Genomic DNA, 15,134 nt, shown 5'->3' with positions numbered 1-15,134 from the left:
ATTACCTTGAGGCCATCTCTTGTAGCTGTGGTATTCTGGGCTCAAAGGTCTAATTTTAGGAGCTAGCTTGAAGTGTATAAATCAACTTACATTCTTGTTGTAAAATGCTGCATGATTTGGGGTGGGTTTATTTTGTGAATGGCTTTTCATAGCGCTGCAGCATTCAGACCCGAAGTGCGGTGTCATCTGATTCTGCAGAGTTTCTGCCTCAGAAGGAAGTGTAATAAAGAAGTTTTGGATCTCTTAAACCATAACTTTTTAGCAGTAACAGATGTTTTAAATCTAGGGTACTAGGATGACTGGCAATAATATGTCTGGCACAAATAACTGTTGCTCCTTCACTGGGGAAGCAAGTCCCAGTGTTAAAAGTGCCTGAAAATGATACAGAATTGGGTATGAATATCCATTTAATATAAGTAGGCTCAGTGTGAAAGTTAAACCTCCTAATTTTCTTAAAGGATTTTTCCAGTCATTTCCATTTTTTCCTTACATGTTGACGATGTGCAACTGTCTGGAAATGGAAGCTTTGCGTGTAGAATAGCTCTTGATCAGTAGAGCTTTTGATAAATGGCACTCATTAGAGGATTAGGCAGGAATTAAACTGTGCTGGGAAATCACTTCCGAGCACTGACTTTCTGCAGTGCTCACATGAACCTTCTCCTCCTGGGTGTTGTGGAGGGGGCAGAGCAGCCTGTGCTCCAGCCCAGGGGCTGCTCCGACATCTGCCACAGGAACAGTACTTCATTAACGCTGTAAAGGCCTCATTAACCTGCAAAGCAAAGTCTCCAAATACCTTGGTGCATGTAAATCACTAGGAACATGATTAGGGAGGGTTTTTTTCCTTGTGAAGGCATGCTATGGGTTTCTTGAAACCTTTAGAGCTCTTTGGCTGCCCATAAAGCACTCTCACTGCTTTATACTTTCTCCCAAAATGCTGTCAAGATCCTCTTATGTAGCATCTTCTCAGAGCTCGAAGTGAGGCAAACAGGAGTTTTTCTTTCTCATTCCTCACTTAAAAGGCATAATATGATCCATTAGTTCCAGTTCAGACTTCAGGCTACAGGGAAGTTAAGGCTCCAACAGGAATTTTCACTTTGCCACACTGCACATGCTGTGGCTTCCACCCAAAAACACTTCTGGAGGAAGGGAGGGATCTCCAGGCACTCGCAGTCAGCATTTACAAAGGGATGTTGGGAGCACACAGAATAACCAGGAAAAATGATTTTGACAGCTGGAAAAACACTTTAGTTTCTCTGCAAAGGAGTTTAATCATCAGCTGAAAAAAGGAAAGGTTATTTGATCATTGTAAATGTACTCTTACAGGGGGACGGGGTTGCTGGGATAAAAGGTTGCTTTCTGACCCAAGTCAAAAAGGTGTAATGAAAGGGTGCTGGAATTGAGAGCTGAACAACAGCAAACTGGTTCCTGTTTGGGAAGCCACCTGGCCACTGGACACGTGCTGGGGAAAGGGCAGCTCTGGAGGATAGCTAAGGCTCTGAGCCCTGTTGTCCTTACAATTTATTGGCCTCTTTTTGCCTTAGATTAAGTCAGTAACTTGCTTTTTCTTGTAATGCAGTCCACATGCAGTGTGAGGTAGGCAAGACCTGAGTCTTGCATGTAGGAGCGTGAAATCCAGTGTCACATTAGTCACAGAGAGCTGCCAGCAGCAAGCGGGGGGAATGCTCTTGATAGTAGAGTGGGAATTGCTGGTGGTTTGGGGTGATTCCCAGTCTCTGCCTGGCTGTTTGTAACCTCCTTCACTTGTGATTCCAGGCCTCCCTCCACTGCCAAATCCATCACCATACCGGGACAGGACTCTTCCCTGCAGCTGACCTGTAAGGGCGAGGGAACCACGAGCAGCAGCAGCAGCAGCAGCGGTTCAGCCACGGTTGGCTCCTTGCGTCAGACCAAGCCAAGAGCTGCCATTCTGAGCTCGGGTATGAATGCCTGTCCTGGAGCCATGCAATGCTTGGCTGTGTCTGGACACTCTTTTGTTCTCTTCCGCACAGTTACAAGCACAGAAACTCTTTATTTTTTCATGTTTTCCTCACCCCTCTGCTCAGGAAGGAAAACAAAACCATCTATGAAGTGTAGCTGAGGAGAGGAAGGATTAGTGTTTGCATGTTTGTTAGTGGAGATAAAGGAATTTGTTCTTTTTGCTGGGGATTTAATAATTGCACTCATCCTGCTTTCCACTGTGTTCAAAGGCACTTAACATTGTTCTCCACTCAGCTCTTCTGTTGCTCAGACTTATCTTCTAGAAAAGTTCCTCTGAAGGTTTTAGAGGTTGGTTTGAGGTCTCATGGCCTTGTTCCAGCTGCTGATGCAGAGTTCTTTGGCTTCTCTATGAGCCTGTTTTCAAGGGCACTGCATTTTCACATAGCTTTTTTTCCCTTCCTAGTACATTTGGAGTGCAGGCAGATACATTGCACCAAAATAGCACTCCGGGCTCATTATTACCTCAGTGACTTAGCACACTCTCTGCAAGTGCTCTTCTTAAACTGGCTAACGTGTTGTAGTTGTGCACTTCTGGATATGCTTCCTGCATGAGAGATAAGCAGAGGTGATGGCGAAGGAGCAGAGGTTATGCTGAGGCCTCTCTATCAAGCTCAGATGTGATTTAGATGGCACAGCCTCTCTCACAAGTAATAAGGAAATTATAGAAGGGGAATTGTAATGGTAATAGAAGGGGAAAGGTAGTAACAGGAGAAGCACACAAATAGAGGTTATAATACTTCACTACCAGCAACCATTTGGTGTTTTCTTGGGTTTGACTTAATGCTTTTAACTATGGATGGCTTCACACACTACCTGCCCTTCTAGAGCCTTTAAGCCCCCAGATATGCTTGTAAATGCCAACACTGGATGCTGGAATTAGTGAGCAACTTGCCAGAGAAGCTCATTGTTGTTTTCCCTGCTCCCCAGCTCCTTCTAAGCTCTGTGCTAGCCTGTACAGTAGGGCTGTGCCAGCAGACTTGCCCTTTGATTGATCCAGCATCCCTGCAGTCCAATGTGCCGGCTTGGATACGGTGTAAGCAGTGTCCTGTTGTTCCTTGGCAGGTGTCCCAGAAGAACCAGATCAGAACCTGTCCAGCCCAGAGGAAGTCTTCCACTCAGGGCACTCGCGGAACTCCAGCTATGCTAGCCAGCAGTCCAAGATCTCCGGTAACTATTGATCCACACTGCTCTGCCAGCACTGGCCCTATCCACTTCCTTCCCTGCAGTGAGCTCTTGTGAGAATGATTTGCAGCCAGTTCTCTTGTCCTGCTCTAATACCAGTCTCCTGTTTAGTCTCTGCAGATGAGCTCATAGATGTATGTCTAAACCTCTGTATGTGGGAGCAGAAATGCTGCTCTGAAGCTGTCCTGCCTATTAACTGTGCTGCCAGGACAGGGAGGTGATCTGGTTTGTAATCCCTCTGTGTTTGCAGGTTACAGCACGGAGCACTCGCGCTCTTCGAGTATGTCTGACTTGACCCATCGCCGGAACACCTCCACCAGCAGCAGTGCATCCGGGGGGCTGAGCATGACAGTGGAATGTCCTGAGGGAGAGCGGGACCACAAGCTGGAGAAGCCCCCTCGCCCCCCTAGACCAGCCATTCTGCTGGATAGACCCTCACGGTGAGTAACTGTGCAGCAAAGCCCCTTCAGAATCTGCTCATTTATCTTCAGATAGTAATAGGTTGGATTGTAGTCACTGAGAAGGTTATTGCCAAGAGAAGCTTGACAGTAAATGAAAGTCTGTGTCTTGAAAAGCTGAGTCAGTTTTCCCTTTATTTCCTCTCCACAGGAGGAAAAAGGATTCAGTGGAGAGTCACCCAACACGAGTGGATGACACCAGGATCGATGCTGATGATATAGTGGAGAAAATAATGCAGAGTCAGGACTTCACAGATGTCAGCAATACTGAAGGTGAGAGGAGGTCTCAAAGGGGATGTCTTGGCTGTTCCTTTAGCAAGGCTCACAAGCTTTTACAGCCAGATCTGATCTGCTATGGACTCCCTTCCCTTTTGGGGAGCAGTTTGCTTTCAGTGCTTGCTGGGTGTTTCTATGGTAAACAAACAAACCATATGAAGAGCTGCACATCCATTAGCAAACAGCGCTTGCTGCTGTTCTACACAATACAGCAGAGCTCAAACAGAAAGGATGAGAAGGGAAAAACACTGGTTCTTCAGCACGGTGGAAATCAGTTACATCAACTCTCTGTACCGCTCTAGTGGCCTTCATCCAGGGTCAGCCCAAGGGTATTTATTAAAGTAGGAGAGCACAACTGGAAGGGAAACAGCCCATCTCTGCAAAAGGATGGGAAGAAAGGTGTGTCACAGTGTGCTGGTCATCAGGTCTGAGAGCCTAAAGAGGGGTTTTCTCCACTGCAGTCACATCTGTTTGTAAGAAATATCACTGCATTTGTTTGAATTTTCCAGTTTAGTCTTTTTCATCTTGTTGAGGTTTTTGGTAAGTTTTAAACTTGAGCCCAGGTTATTCATTCATCTTGTTGAGGTTTTTGGTAAGTTTTAAACTTGAGCCCAGGTTATTCATTCATCTTGTTGAGGTTTTTGGTAAGTTTTAAACTTGAGCCCAGGTTATTCATGCTTGTATAGTTACCATTAGTCACCTTAAATCATTGCACATGGCAACACTCTTATCATATGTGAATTTACACCTCACTTAGCCTGAGTTAAAACTAGACTGAATGTAGCCACCTCTCATGGGCAGAACAGGCTGAGCTTCTCCTCCAGTGAGCCTACAAAAGCAGGATGAGGCCCTACATCTCATCCATTCGGATGTGTTTAAGCTGGCCCACAACTTGGATCAATGGAATTGCCTTCAAAGAAGCAGCTGGAGGAGTATCACTGAATTAATGTCCTGCATTTACTCTTCCAAAGCTTAACACTTGTTGATTTGTACATGAGGCTCCCTTTCAGAGCAAGCAGAGGAGTTCCCAAAGGCTCTGTTACTGTGGGAACACTATGTATGCACAGAAACCCACTTGTTCCCATGCTGTGTAATGTGTCTGGGAGGGGAGCACCCGGCAGCCATTGGTACTTCTGGATTTTCATGGTTTACTTCATTTTCTATCCACAGACAGTAACCTGAGGCTGTTTGTGAGCAGAGACGGAACAACTACATTGAGCGGTATTCAGCTGGGAAACAGGTAGGTTTCCAATGGCAGAGGGGCTCCGGAGGGATTGCTTGGCTCTTTCTACCCAGGAAACTTTCACCCTTTGCTACAGGAGAGATTTCTAAATGTCATGTGCTACATGGTGGCTTTATACCCACATTAACACCCCTGGGATCCCTTTGGTGACAGGCTCCAGCTGCGCTGGGTTATGAATGCAGTTCTCAGCTGGAGCTAGGAGACATAATGTGCTCCTAGTTGTTAGATCCAGGAACTGAAGTAAGGAATGAAAGGACAAAATGGTAGAGGTTGGTTCCTGTTTGCTGCTGCGCCCACAGGGAGCTTTGCCTCCTGCTGGCCTGCAGCAAGACTGCAGCATCTGCTTTGTTGTCCCCTTTCCCTGCCTCCTCCATCATCGTTGAGGGCTTGTTCTCTCATGAAAGACTTGAGAATAAACACAGCTTTTTCTTGCTCTTAGTGCAGTGTCTTGGCTGGTTGAGTCTGAATCTTTACAGCACCTTTTGAGGTTAAAAAACCACCCAGACAATGATGGTAACACAAAGATCTGTCAAGTTGGTGACAAATAGGGGAGCACAGCAAAGCCAGGAACACTGGCTCTTTGCGCAGGATACTCCCCCTTTTCCTCTGTCCTTTAGGATTCATGCGTTACACCCAGCTCTTTCAATTGCTCTGGTGTCAGCTTGCCGCGTAGCTGTCTGGTTTGTGTTATGAGCTTTGACTCCTGGCCAGACTGGCTCCTTGTTCTCAGTCTTTGGTGTGGGGTTAGAGGGTGATGTTTGTGAGGGGAGAGCTCAGAATAACAACTTGAAGTGACTGGGGGAAATAACCTGGCTTTCTCCTCTTCTTCCCTGCTGCCTCCCCAGGGTCTCATCTGGAGTTTACGAGCCAGTGGTGATTGAAACCCACTAAATGTGAAGAACAGGGTAGAGCTGCTGGAAACAGGCCCCCTACCCAGTCCGCTGCCACATGGATGCCAACCTTTACCTCTCTTCATGCAGCATTCCAGAAGGGATTTCTCCACACCCCTCCCCATACATTTGCACTGCAGAACTACTCCGAGACCACTCTAGATCATGCACTTTTCCCTGAGTTGGCATTACCCTTCTCCACTTCCCAGTTCTTCCAGTGCCTGCCTTCCCCCTGTTTCTGTTCAGATGTAAGGTGTCTGTTGGGCTTATCCTTAGTCCTAGAGGATGTTGCTCATGTGCATCCCTCACTCCACCCATTCACTTGCAGCAGGGGACTTCTCAGCTTCTGTCTCCCCAAAGCATTGGGTTTATACCACTGTGAACTCTTGAAACCACTGGGGGAGAGGGGGAAACCGTTGTAACCAAACCGAGAGCTGCTTGTGGGTGACACAGTGAAATGGCCACTTGCAGGATGCTTTATCCCCTTGACTCTGCAAGGGAACATCACCTTCCAAGGCAACGGTTTTTACGGAACAAGGTATGCTATGGTGTACACTTCACCTTCCTGCCCTCAAATCCCCAATCATCCTCTTGTCTCATAGGAAACACTTCCCAAAAGTGCATTTCAGAAAACTACCACGATCCAGATGGGAGTTGATAATGGTTAAATGCTAATGCTGTTATACCACTAACTGCATTACACCCTTCCACTGCTGGGCATGGAAGGGCAGTGTTCATCTGTTAGCATTAGCAGGAGCACTTTAGAGGTTCCAGATTTTACCTGGAAGAGGCTTCTACTTGCTGTTCCAGGAGTGTGATCCCTGTTTGCTGCACTGAGCCAGCAAATAGCCACTGTCGGAGCTTGGAATACAAAGCCTCTTTTTTTGTTGTTGTTTTCTTCTTTTTTTGTTGTTATTTTAGGCTCAGGAAGGGAAGTGCCCTTCTTGAACTCTGAAAAGAATCTGGCTATCTGATAGCCCTCCCCTGGGCTAGGGCAGGGTGCAGTTGACTGTGGTGGTCTCTCTGTTGTGCTGGTGATTAACAGTTGCCTCTCTTGGCCTGCTCCAGGGAGGGAATTGGTGTTGGTTGGCCTTTCTTGCCCTGTCAGTGGGGATCTGTGCCTGTGCTGGTTCTTTTTGGGGCTGGGGAGAAGCCACTGTCTCTGCCTTCAAAGGTAGGATGGGTGTCTTCTGCTGCATTAGCCACGGCAGCCATTCTTACGTGCTGTGTGGCGAGTGAACTCTTCTGACAAGGCTTCAAACTGTTCTCTGGTTGATCTTTCAATTGTTCCTCTTTGGGTTTGGTTCCTGCTGTTGGTTGATGCTTGAGCTGCCTCTTTTCCTTGCAGTGTGTGGCAGAGATGTCGGTCAGTCCCTTTCAGCTCTCACATCTTCTCCTGGCAGCTGAACTGCAGGCGAGGATGTAGGCAAAGTCCAGCCAGGGGCTGTGCTTGCAGCCCTTCCTGTACAGAGACTCTCAGCTGAGAAGCTATTTCCTTGTAGTGCCCTTTCCTCTTTTGCCAGTGGACTGTGGTGCACTCGGAGCAGTGGCATCCTCCTGGGCACGGCTGGGGACGTGCCCTCCTCTGACACACGTGTGTGTGTGCGCACACACTTCAGCAAGTAGAAACTTGTCACTGATCACAGTGTTGTTCCAATTCTTAGTTATTGGAAAGCCTTTTCTTAATGGGAAAGCAAAAAGGGTGAGCTGTGGTCTCTGCAGCCACAATGCATGCAGATGAGCTACTGGAAAAGGGAATTCAGCAGAATGAGAAACAAGGAATGAAAGGACCTCGATTTATTGTTTCTGCCCTGCTCACTAGGGATGGCTGCATGGGAGGGTGCTAGGCAGCGTGGCAAAGCTATACAGCTGCTTGCTCTGATTTGACAGTTTCTCTCTTTGAGTCAAGAGGTTTCTTTCTGTATTTGGACAGACTACATGCAGGGTATGGATCTTTTTTCACCCTTTCCCTTCAAAGGGAATTAAATTTGGATTAGGGTAAGAAGAGGGGTTACAGACAACACCTTGCTTTGGTTTAATGTAGGGGAGAAGTATCGGATCAGAGAGTCTGTCTAGGACAAAAGCTCTTTCACATTTGCTGGAGGTTCTTAATGGTGATCTCTTCGTTCAGTCTGGGTAGGGTTGGCACTCGCTCGCAGGCGGGTGAGCATCCTGCCCTGCTCCCGGGGAGCTGTGTGTCTGCAGGAAGGGGAGGACCACTCGCTTTTCTCTCTCCCTGGGGCTTTGCCAGAAAGTCAGGCCTGGCCTGACCCTCTGCTCTGGTCAGGGTGAGGGCAGCAGCAGGCTCAGACAGCAATGGGTATTCCACCCTGCCTGCAGAGCTGCTCCATAGCGCAGAGCCCCTGCTGCTCCCCAGGGACCAGCAAAGCCCTTTGGGGGGGAATCAGGTCCAAGCAGGACTTGAAAGGAGCAAACATAAGCCAGGAAAGAGGCCAAAACCCAGCTCACTTGTGCTGCTCTGCTTCTGTTCCCATGGAAAACAATGGCACTGGCTGTCAGAGCAGTTGGAATCCAGGGCTTGCTTCTGGGCTCCATTGGCAAGAGTCAGCTGCTCCGATGTGCTGGCAGCTTGGCCTGTCATGAAATCACCAGTGGGACACACAGAGGGAGGAATCTCTTCCAAGCAAAGCAAAAGGAGAAGCAGTTGAGCTTTCCAGAAAGCTGGTCTCATCTTCCCAGGCTGGCAGAGGCATAACCTGCTCCATTCCATAGCTGTGGCCAACCTGAGCACATCTCTGGCTTCTTCTCCAGCGGCTTGGCACATCACTGCTTGTGGTTTTTGATAACTGTGTCTCATGGGGTGTCTCTTCCTTGTCTCCACATTATTGACTCCACAGATCCTGGTCTTTACGTAGCTTTTTAGCTCTCCTACCCTTGTTTTTGAATTAGAAAGCAGCCCTAGCCATTCAGCCTGGTGCAGCACAGCCAGGGCTGCGGCACCCAGCAGGAGGAAGGAGCAGTCTGTTCCTATTCCTGGATCCCACACAGAGCTCCCACTGCAGTGCCCATTGGTGGGCATGGAGGCAGTGGTGCTGGCAGTGGGATCCCTCATCCTGCAGACTCGCTGCCACCTCGGGAAGCTGCATCTCACGAGCACTTTTCTCCTTGTGGCATCGCTTGCCCTCTGTTCCTCAGTGGACTTTGAGCGTTGAAGCAGTGCATCAGTTTCAGACCCAAACCTCTGGTTAGTTTCCTTTTGGGGTTTTCTTTTTTGTTGTGAAGTTTATTGAGGTTTTTTTTTATAAACCCAGCAGGCTGGTGGTTTGTTTTTTTTTTGACTTGCATTATTGTTTCATTGATATTTTATTCCGGGGGGGGGGGGTTTGAAGGGGGAGGATGCTCTTCCCCACATCGTTCCCCTTCTCAGGGGATTCAGAGGTGGCTTAAACTAAAAGGACCTTATTGGCAAGACTCTGCATCCCTATGGTCTGTGATGCTGGTGAGCAGGGCTGCTCCTGCCTAGCTGATCCAGAGTGCAGAGCTGGCCTCTGCTTTGGACTGGGGGCCAGGTGAGATGTGTGGGCTCTGCTCAGCCAGTTCCTGGACCTTTAGCTGGTGAAAGCCCATTGCAAAGAGTTGGGAAATTCAATGTAACTTTTTTGTTTTACTAACTTTCTTTTCTTTTTAAACCAATCTAAACTGAGTGAATGTCTGTAAGAATAGGCTTAGCTGTGACTTGGTGAAGGAGATGGCTTTCAATTGGAAATTGTGATAGGGAGGGAAAAGAAAAGGGGGGAGAAGGATGTTGTTCCTCCATCATCTTTTGTATGGTCAGCACTTTAAATGGGGGCCCTCGTGCTGTCCTGACCCTCGGGCAGCAGGCACGTGATCTCTCCCCCTCCTCATCCTCCTTACAAATAAGACCCTTTTTAACGCTTGCTTCAGTTTATAGAGGGTCCCAAGCCCTGCAGAGCACCCGTTTCAGTCTCATCTTCGTAGGAGGGGGGTGACTTATTTATTGTTGTCGTCGCTGTTTTCTTTTGAACCCTCTGGCACCTGCAGCTGGACTCTGCACGTGCAACGTGTTGTGAACCTCTGGGAAAACCTCACTCCAGGTACGCTTAGAGCACGTAGGTTAAAACACCCCTCCTGGAGAGGGGGACCCCTCCTCCTTTGCTCCCCTCCTCACTGCCTTACCCGGGAGCTGCAGATTCACCCTCCTTTACCCCATCACCTCTTGCTCCGGTGACGGCCCTGTGGACAAGGCTGGTCCCCAAGGAGCAAGGACCTACAAGCGCTGCCTGGTCGCAGGCGTTTGTCCTTAAAGAGCCACTTCCTGGCTGGGGTGTGAGCCCCAAATTCCCCCTCGCTTCCCTCCCGAGCCTGATGCCCTCTCCATGTTGCATCGCCCCTGCCCCATCAGGAAGGGAGCGGACGTGGAAAACTGGGAAGTAACAAGGAATTTGGATGCAGCTGAGCCTCAGAACTTGTCTCAAACATAAGGAATAATGATAGAGCCCGTATTTTTGTGGGGGGAAAGGGGAGATATTGGTTTATTTTCTTGGAAGCCAATGGAGCTCGGTGCTGTTCAGCGGAGGCGCGCACTTGATTTCTATCAGATTCTATAGAGAGATGGCTGATATTTTTGGAAAGGGAATGAATGGGTCTATGCAAACTTCCAAAATGGCTTGAAAATAAGAAAAAGAGATAGTTTAACATTTTTTTACTTTGAAATCTAAAGAGAAAAAAACTCTAACTTTGTTTCTTAAAGTGCGTTTAGAAAGAGAAGCTACTTCCACTGCTCTATTTTGATGATGATGATGATGATTCTTGGAGAGTTTGGGCTGGAGGGAATGACTATTTTTCACCATTTTTATCTTGCTCCTCTAGTTTTGGGGTTTGTTTCTTTGTGTTGTTTTTTTTTTCTAACGGAATGCTGTGCCGTCTTTGATTCAACAGAGATCGTGTTTGTATTTTCTGTATCTGGTTCCTAACGTAGAGAAATAACAAATATATGAGGAAAATCAATATAATGTCAAATGCTGTTATGGTTTGGGGGGGAATAAAGGGGTTTTGGTACTTCACACTGCTTCTGCTCCCTTTGTTTCTTGCTTTAAATATACCCCAGTATCTGCTAAGGAAGCAGAAGGGGGAAGTTAGGGCTGGTTGGGATCGGGTTTGGCTTTGCTTTCCACCATCCCCTTGGTGATTGGGATACAGGACCCGAGTACCTCGGGTGTTGGAGCTGGGTTTGAGCCCTTGGGGTCCATAGACGACACCAGCACAACGCGTTGCTGAGGGAGGCGCTCCTCTCCCGTCGCTGACCCCGCTGTAAGCGGGTACCACGGGGAGGCAGCGCAGCACGGGCATCCCTTCCGGACGGGGGATGATGCGCCCTGGCTCGGCGCTGCGCTAGTACCGGCTGGGCGCCAGGCCTAGCTCCGCCCGGGACTACAACTCCCGTCATGCTCCGCGCCAGCCGCGCTGATTGGTCTCAGAGGGGCGAGCACGGTGACGTTGCGCACTCTGATTGGTGCAGCCCCCGGAAGCGCGGGGCTCGCGGGGAGGGAGGCCGGCGGTCGCCATGGTGAGTGCGGGAGGTTTCGTTCCGCGCCCCGGGGCGCCGTGAGGGGAACCGGGCCCTGCCGGGGGAACCGGGCTCCGGGAGCCCCGTTAACACGGCGGGGCTGCGCTGAGCCGCGGCCGGGAACCAGTGCGGGGCAGCCGGGGACGAGCCTGGGCCCCGCCGCCTCACGGGGCCGCACCGGGCCCCGCTGTTGGGAGGAGCGGGCGGGAGCGCTCCCGCAGCGGGGCCCGGCCCTTGCCCTCGCGGTGTTCGTGCTGCCGAGGCTCCCCCGGCCCCGCCGTGCTTCAGCCCCGCCCCGTCCCCAGGTTCATGGCGGTGCCCATGAGCCGCTCCAGCGCTGGGCCCGCAGCGTGCGGATCCGCTCTGACCGCTTCTCCCTCCGCAGGCCACAGCAACAGACCAGGTGGTTGGGTTCGGCTTGGTCACCTTCAGCGCCCTCCTCTTCGTTTACTACACGCTCTGGATCATCGTACTGGTACGGGGCTCCTGGCGGCTACAACCCAGGCTCTTCACCCCCTCACGGTGTTTGCCCGGGCCCTGCTTAGGTGCTGATGTGTTCCTGTGGGGCTCTGCTTGCCAGCTTCCTGGTTCGAACACTGAGGGCAGAGCTTCCTCTGTTGCTGGCCCCCTCTGGGTGTGCCTGGGCAAAACCAAGCTTCAGTCACGCTGCCTGCCCTGCTGCTCTAAACCAGGCTGACCCAGCCAGGGTAAGATCCAAAGCTCATGTGAGCTGTCAGCTGAAGCCTGGTCCCTCTAGAGGTGATGCTGGTGGTGTCTGCTTTTGTAGTCCCCTGGATTGCTGACTCTAAAGGGAATTAAAAGTGGTAAATAGGGAAAGAGATCACTCTTACCGAGAGCTTGATAGGGAGAAGAGTTTGGGCAGGGAAGAGATTCAGAGCAGCCCTGTGGAGAAGGCCTTGGGGGTGGTGGTCAATGGGAAACTTAACATGAGCCAGCTTCAGTGTGCGCTCGCAGCCCAGAAAGCAACCGTATCCTGGGCTGCATCAAAAGGAGCGTGACCAGCAGGTCGAAGGAGGTGATCCTGCCCCTCTACTCTGCTCTCATGAGACCTCACCTGGAGCATTGTGTGCAGTTCTGGTGTCCTCAACATAAAAAGGACATGGAACTGTTGGAACAAGTCCAGAGAAGGGCCACGAGGATGATCGGGGGCTGGAGCACCTCGCGTATGAAGACAGCTGAGGAAGTTGGGGCTGTTCAGCCTGGAGAAGAGAAGGCTGCGTGGAGACCTCATAGCAGCCTTCCAGTATCTGAAGGGGGCCTATAGGGATGCTGGGGAGGGACTCTTCATTAGGGACTGTAGTGATAGGACAAGGGGTAACAGGTTAAAACTTAAACAGGGGAAGTTTAGATTGGATATAAGGAGGAAATTCTTTCCTGTGAGGGTGGTGAGGCACTGGAATGGGTTGCCCAGGGAGGTTGTGAATGCTCCATCCCTGGGGGTGTTCAAGGCCAGGTTGGACAGAGCCTTGGGTGCCATGGTTTTAGTGTGAGGTGTCCCTGCCCATGGCAGGGGGGTTGGAACTGGATGATCTTAAGGTCCTTTCCAACCCTAACTATTCTATGATTCTATGAATGCAGAGCTCTGGAAAAGTGGTTCTGAGCCTGATAGGTTTGTCCATTTCAGGGTCATTAGAATCAGGGAACACCAGGTTGGACCTCAAGGATCATCTGGTCCAACCTCATGAATGATTTTCTTCCTGGAAAGAAACATCTTGTGAGCTTTCCATGTACGTGAGGCCTGGTGCAGCCCTGGCTGATGGCTCCTGGCAGCTTCCCCTCCAACCCCCGACCGGTTTGAGTTCCCTCCTGCCCCTGCTTGCTCTGTTCCCGCTGTGTTTGTGCTGTTGGACGCTGCCGCGCAGGAATCCTTACACTGCTCTCTAGTGTCCAAAGCCTTCCAGTGGATCCTGGCAGGATCACCACGAAGCAGAGCCAGGATCAGCTTCTCCTTTCTGCAGGGCAGAGAGCCCTGGGGTTCACTGTGCTCAGCACCGAGCAGGATGGCAGCTGAGCCCAGCCTGGGGTTTTATGGGCCTCATATCCCTGCCCCTTGTCATCTGCTGAACGCTGCAGCCTCCTCAGCCACGTCCTGGTCTGGCAGCCCTATTTTTAGCTATCTCCTGCTTGGTATTTCCATCCTGCTTTGGAAACCATGAGGCTGCAGGTGCTGGGGCATGGGCCTGGTGCTGTGCCACCTCCTGACAGCCCTCTCTGTGCCCTGCAGCCCTTCATCGACAGCGACCACAGCATCCACCAGTACTTCTTGCCCAGGGAGTACGCGGTTCTCATCCCCGTGGTGGCCGGGCTGCTGCTGCTGCTCTTTATAGGTGAGTGTCATTCCTCTTGTTCTAATTAGAAGCTTCTAAATTAGGAAGAGGGAAGAGGGTTGCTTGGGGCCTCTGTGACACTTGTGCCATGCTCCCTGTGGCCACTGCTGCAGCACAGGCTCTGGGGGCTGGTGTTTGGGTGTAACGTGGGCTGTTTGAGGCCCTGCACAGAGGAGTTGTCTCACTCACGCTGCTCGGGGCCCGTTTCTCACTGCAGTGGGATTCAAAGCACCTGTAATCAGACACTTCCTGTCCCAATCTGTTCTCTTTCTCACTGCAGGTGTTTTTATAACGGTTGTGATGTGGAAAAACAGGAAGCCTGTCAAGAAATTGGACTGAAGGGGGGTGAGAAGGCGCCAGAGCCAAGAAAAGACTTTGCCTGCAGCCCCGAGCAGGCAGCGCTCAGCACCAAACCCTCCTTCCTGCAGAGACAAACCCGTTTACACCGTGCTGACCAAGGGAACCAAACCTGACATTCAGGGCTCATTGAGAGAGGGACCAGAGAGCCCTGCTGTGAGGGACCTGCTCCAAACTGGGGCTGTGCTCTGGGCTGCAGTGGCTGGGGACCAACCTCCACCCTCTGCTCAGCCTCTGGGTGATCCTTGCCTGCTGCTCTTGTTGTGTCCAGTGTGTTCCTCCTGTGTCCTTATTAAATGTTCACGTATGATTTGTGGGGGTTTCTCAGTGGTGTTTGAGAGGAAAGAAATGAGACTTTGGGCTTGGAAAAGGCAAGTTTGTATTCTCCATTTGCCTGCTGGAGGAGCTCATCATAGAATCAGAGAAGGTTTGGGGTGAAAGGGAGCTTAAAGCCCATCCAGCTCCAACCCCGTGCCACAAGCAGGGACACCTTCCACTAGAGCAGCTTGCTCAAGTCCAATCTGACCTCTCTGAAGAGGAACCCTTGTGTGGCATGTGAGCACTGGGAAACATCAGACATGGAAACACCCTGACTGGGTGGCCTGGGCATACCCAGCCTTGTGCCATGGGGCAGCTCCAGCAAGGGGAGGGCAGGATTGGGGTGCTCTGATCCTTCCCACATGGACTGAGAGCTTCCCCTACGAGGCAGCAGCGTGTCCCGTCACCTCCGGTCCTGCCCAGGGGTGATGCTGGTGGCTCGGGGTGCCTTGGGCTGAGCCTGGCAGTGGTTTAAACCCATGTGCGTGGTCCAGAGGCTCGGCTCCGGATGGAGGT

The 15,134-nt window shown here is 50.7% G+C and overlaps 2 protein-coding genes across 2 annotated transcripts in view; both read left to right on the top strand.

The window, feature by feature from the left end:
• Window positions 1–11,092, top strand: part of EEIG1 (estrogen-induced osteoclastogenesis regulator 1) — a 39,230-nt gene extending 28,138 nt beyond the window's left edge. Inside the window, exons 7-12 of the mRNA XM_061476598.1 lie at window positions 1,774–1,937; window positions 3,061–3,165; window positions 3,431–3,620; window positions 3,790–3,911; window positions 5,085–5,154; window positions 6,003–11,092. Of these exons, the coding sequence (XP_061332582.1) occupies window positions 1,774–1,937; window positions 3,061–3,165; window positions 3,431–3,620; window positions 3,790–3,911; window positions 5,085–5,154; window positions 6,003–6,048 (697 nt within the window). The 3' untranslated portion in view covers window positions 6,049–11,092. The remainder of the gene's footprint in view (window positions 1–1,773; window positions 1,938–3,060; window positions 3,166–3,430; window positions 3,621–3,789; window positions 3,912–5,084; window positions 5,155–6,002) is intronic.
• A 460-nt stretch (window positions 11,093–11,552) lies between these two features.
• On the top strand, window positions 11,553–14,612 carry DPM2 (dolichyl-phosphate mannosyltransferase subunit 2, regulatory). The gene is made up of 4 exons (XM_061476513.1): window positions 11,553–11,595; window positions 11,981–12,070; window positions 13,841–13,943; window positions 14,224–14,612. The coding sequence occupies exons 1-4, from the start codon at window positions 11,593–11,595 to the stop codon at window positions 14,280–14,282; spliced, it is 255 nt and encodes an 84-aa protein (XP_061332497.1). The 5' UTR covers window positions 11,553–11,592; the 3' UTR covers window positions 14,283–14,612.
• The last annotated feature ends 522 nt before the right edge of the window (window positions 14,613–15,134 follow it).

This window comes from Pezoporus flaviventris, unplaced genomic scaffold (genome assembly GCF_033815535.1).
Source record: "Pezoporus flaviventris isolate CSIRO_AGI_PZ_B2104156 unplaced genomic scaffold, CSIRO_AGI_Pfla_v1 ptg000097l, whole genome shotgun sequence".
Taxonomy (NCBI): Eukaryota; Metazoa; Chordata; class Aves; order Psittaciformes; family Psittacidae; genus Pezoporus; species Pezoporus flaviventris.
Note: the sequence above shows the minus strand (reverse complement) of the source record. Positions and strands in the feature narration are given on the sequence as shown.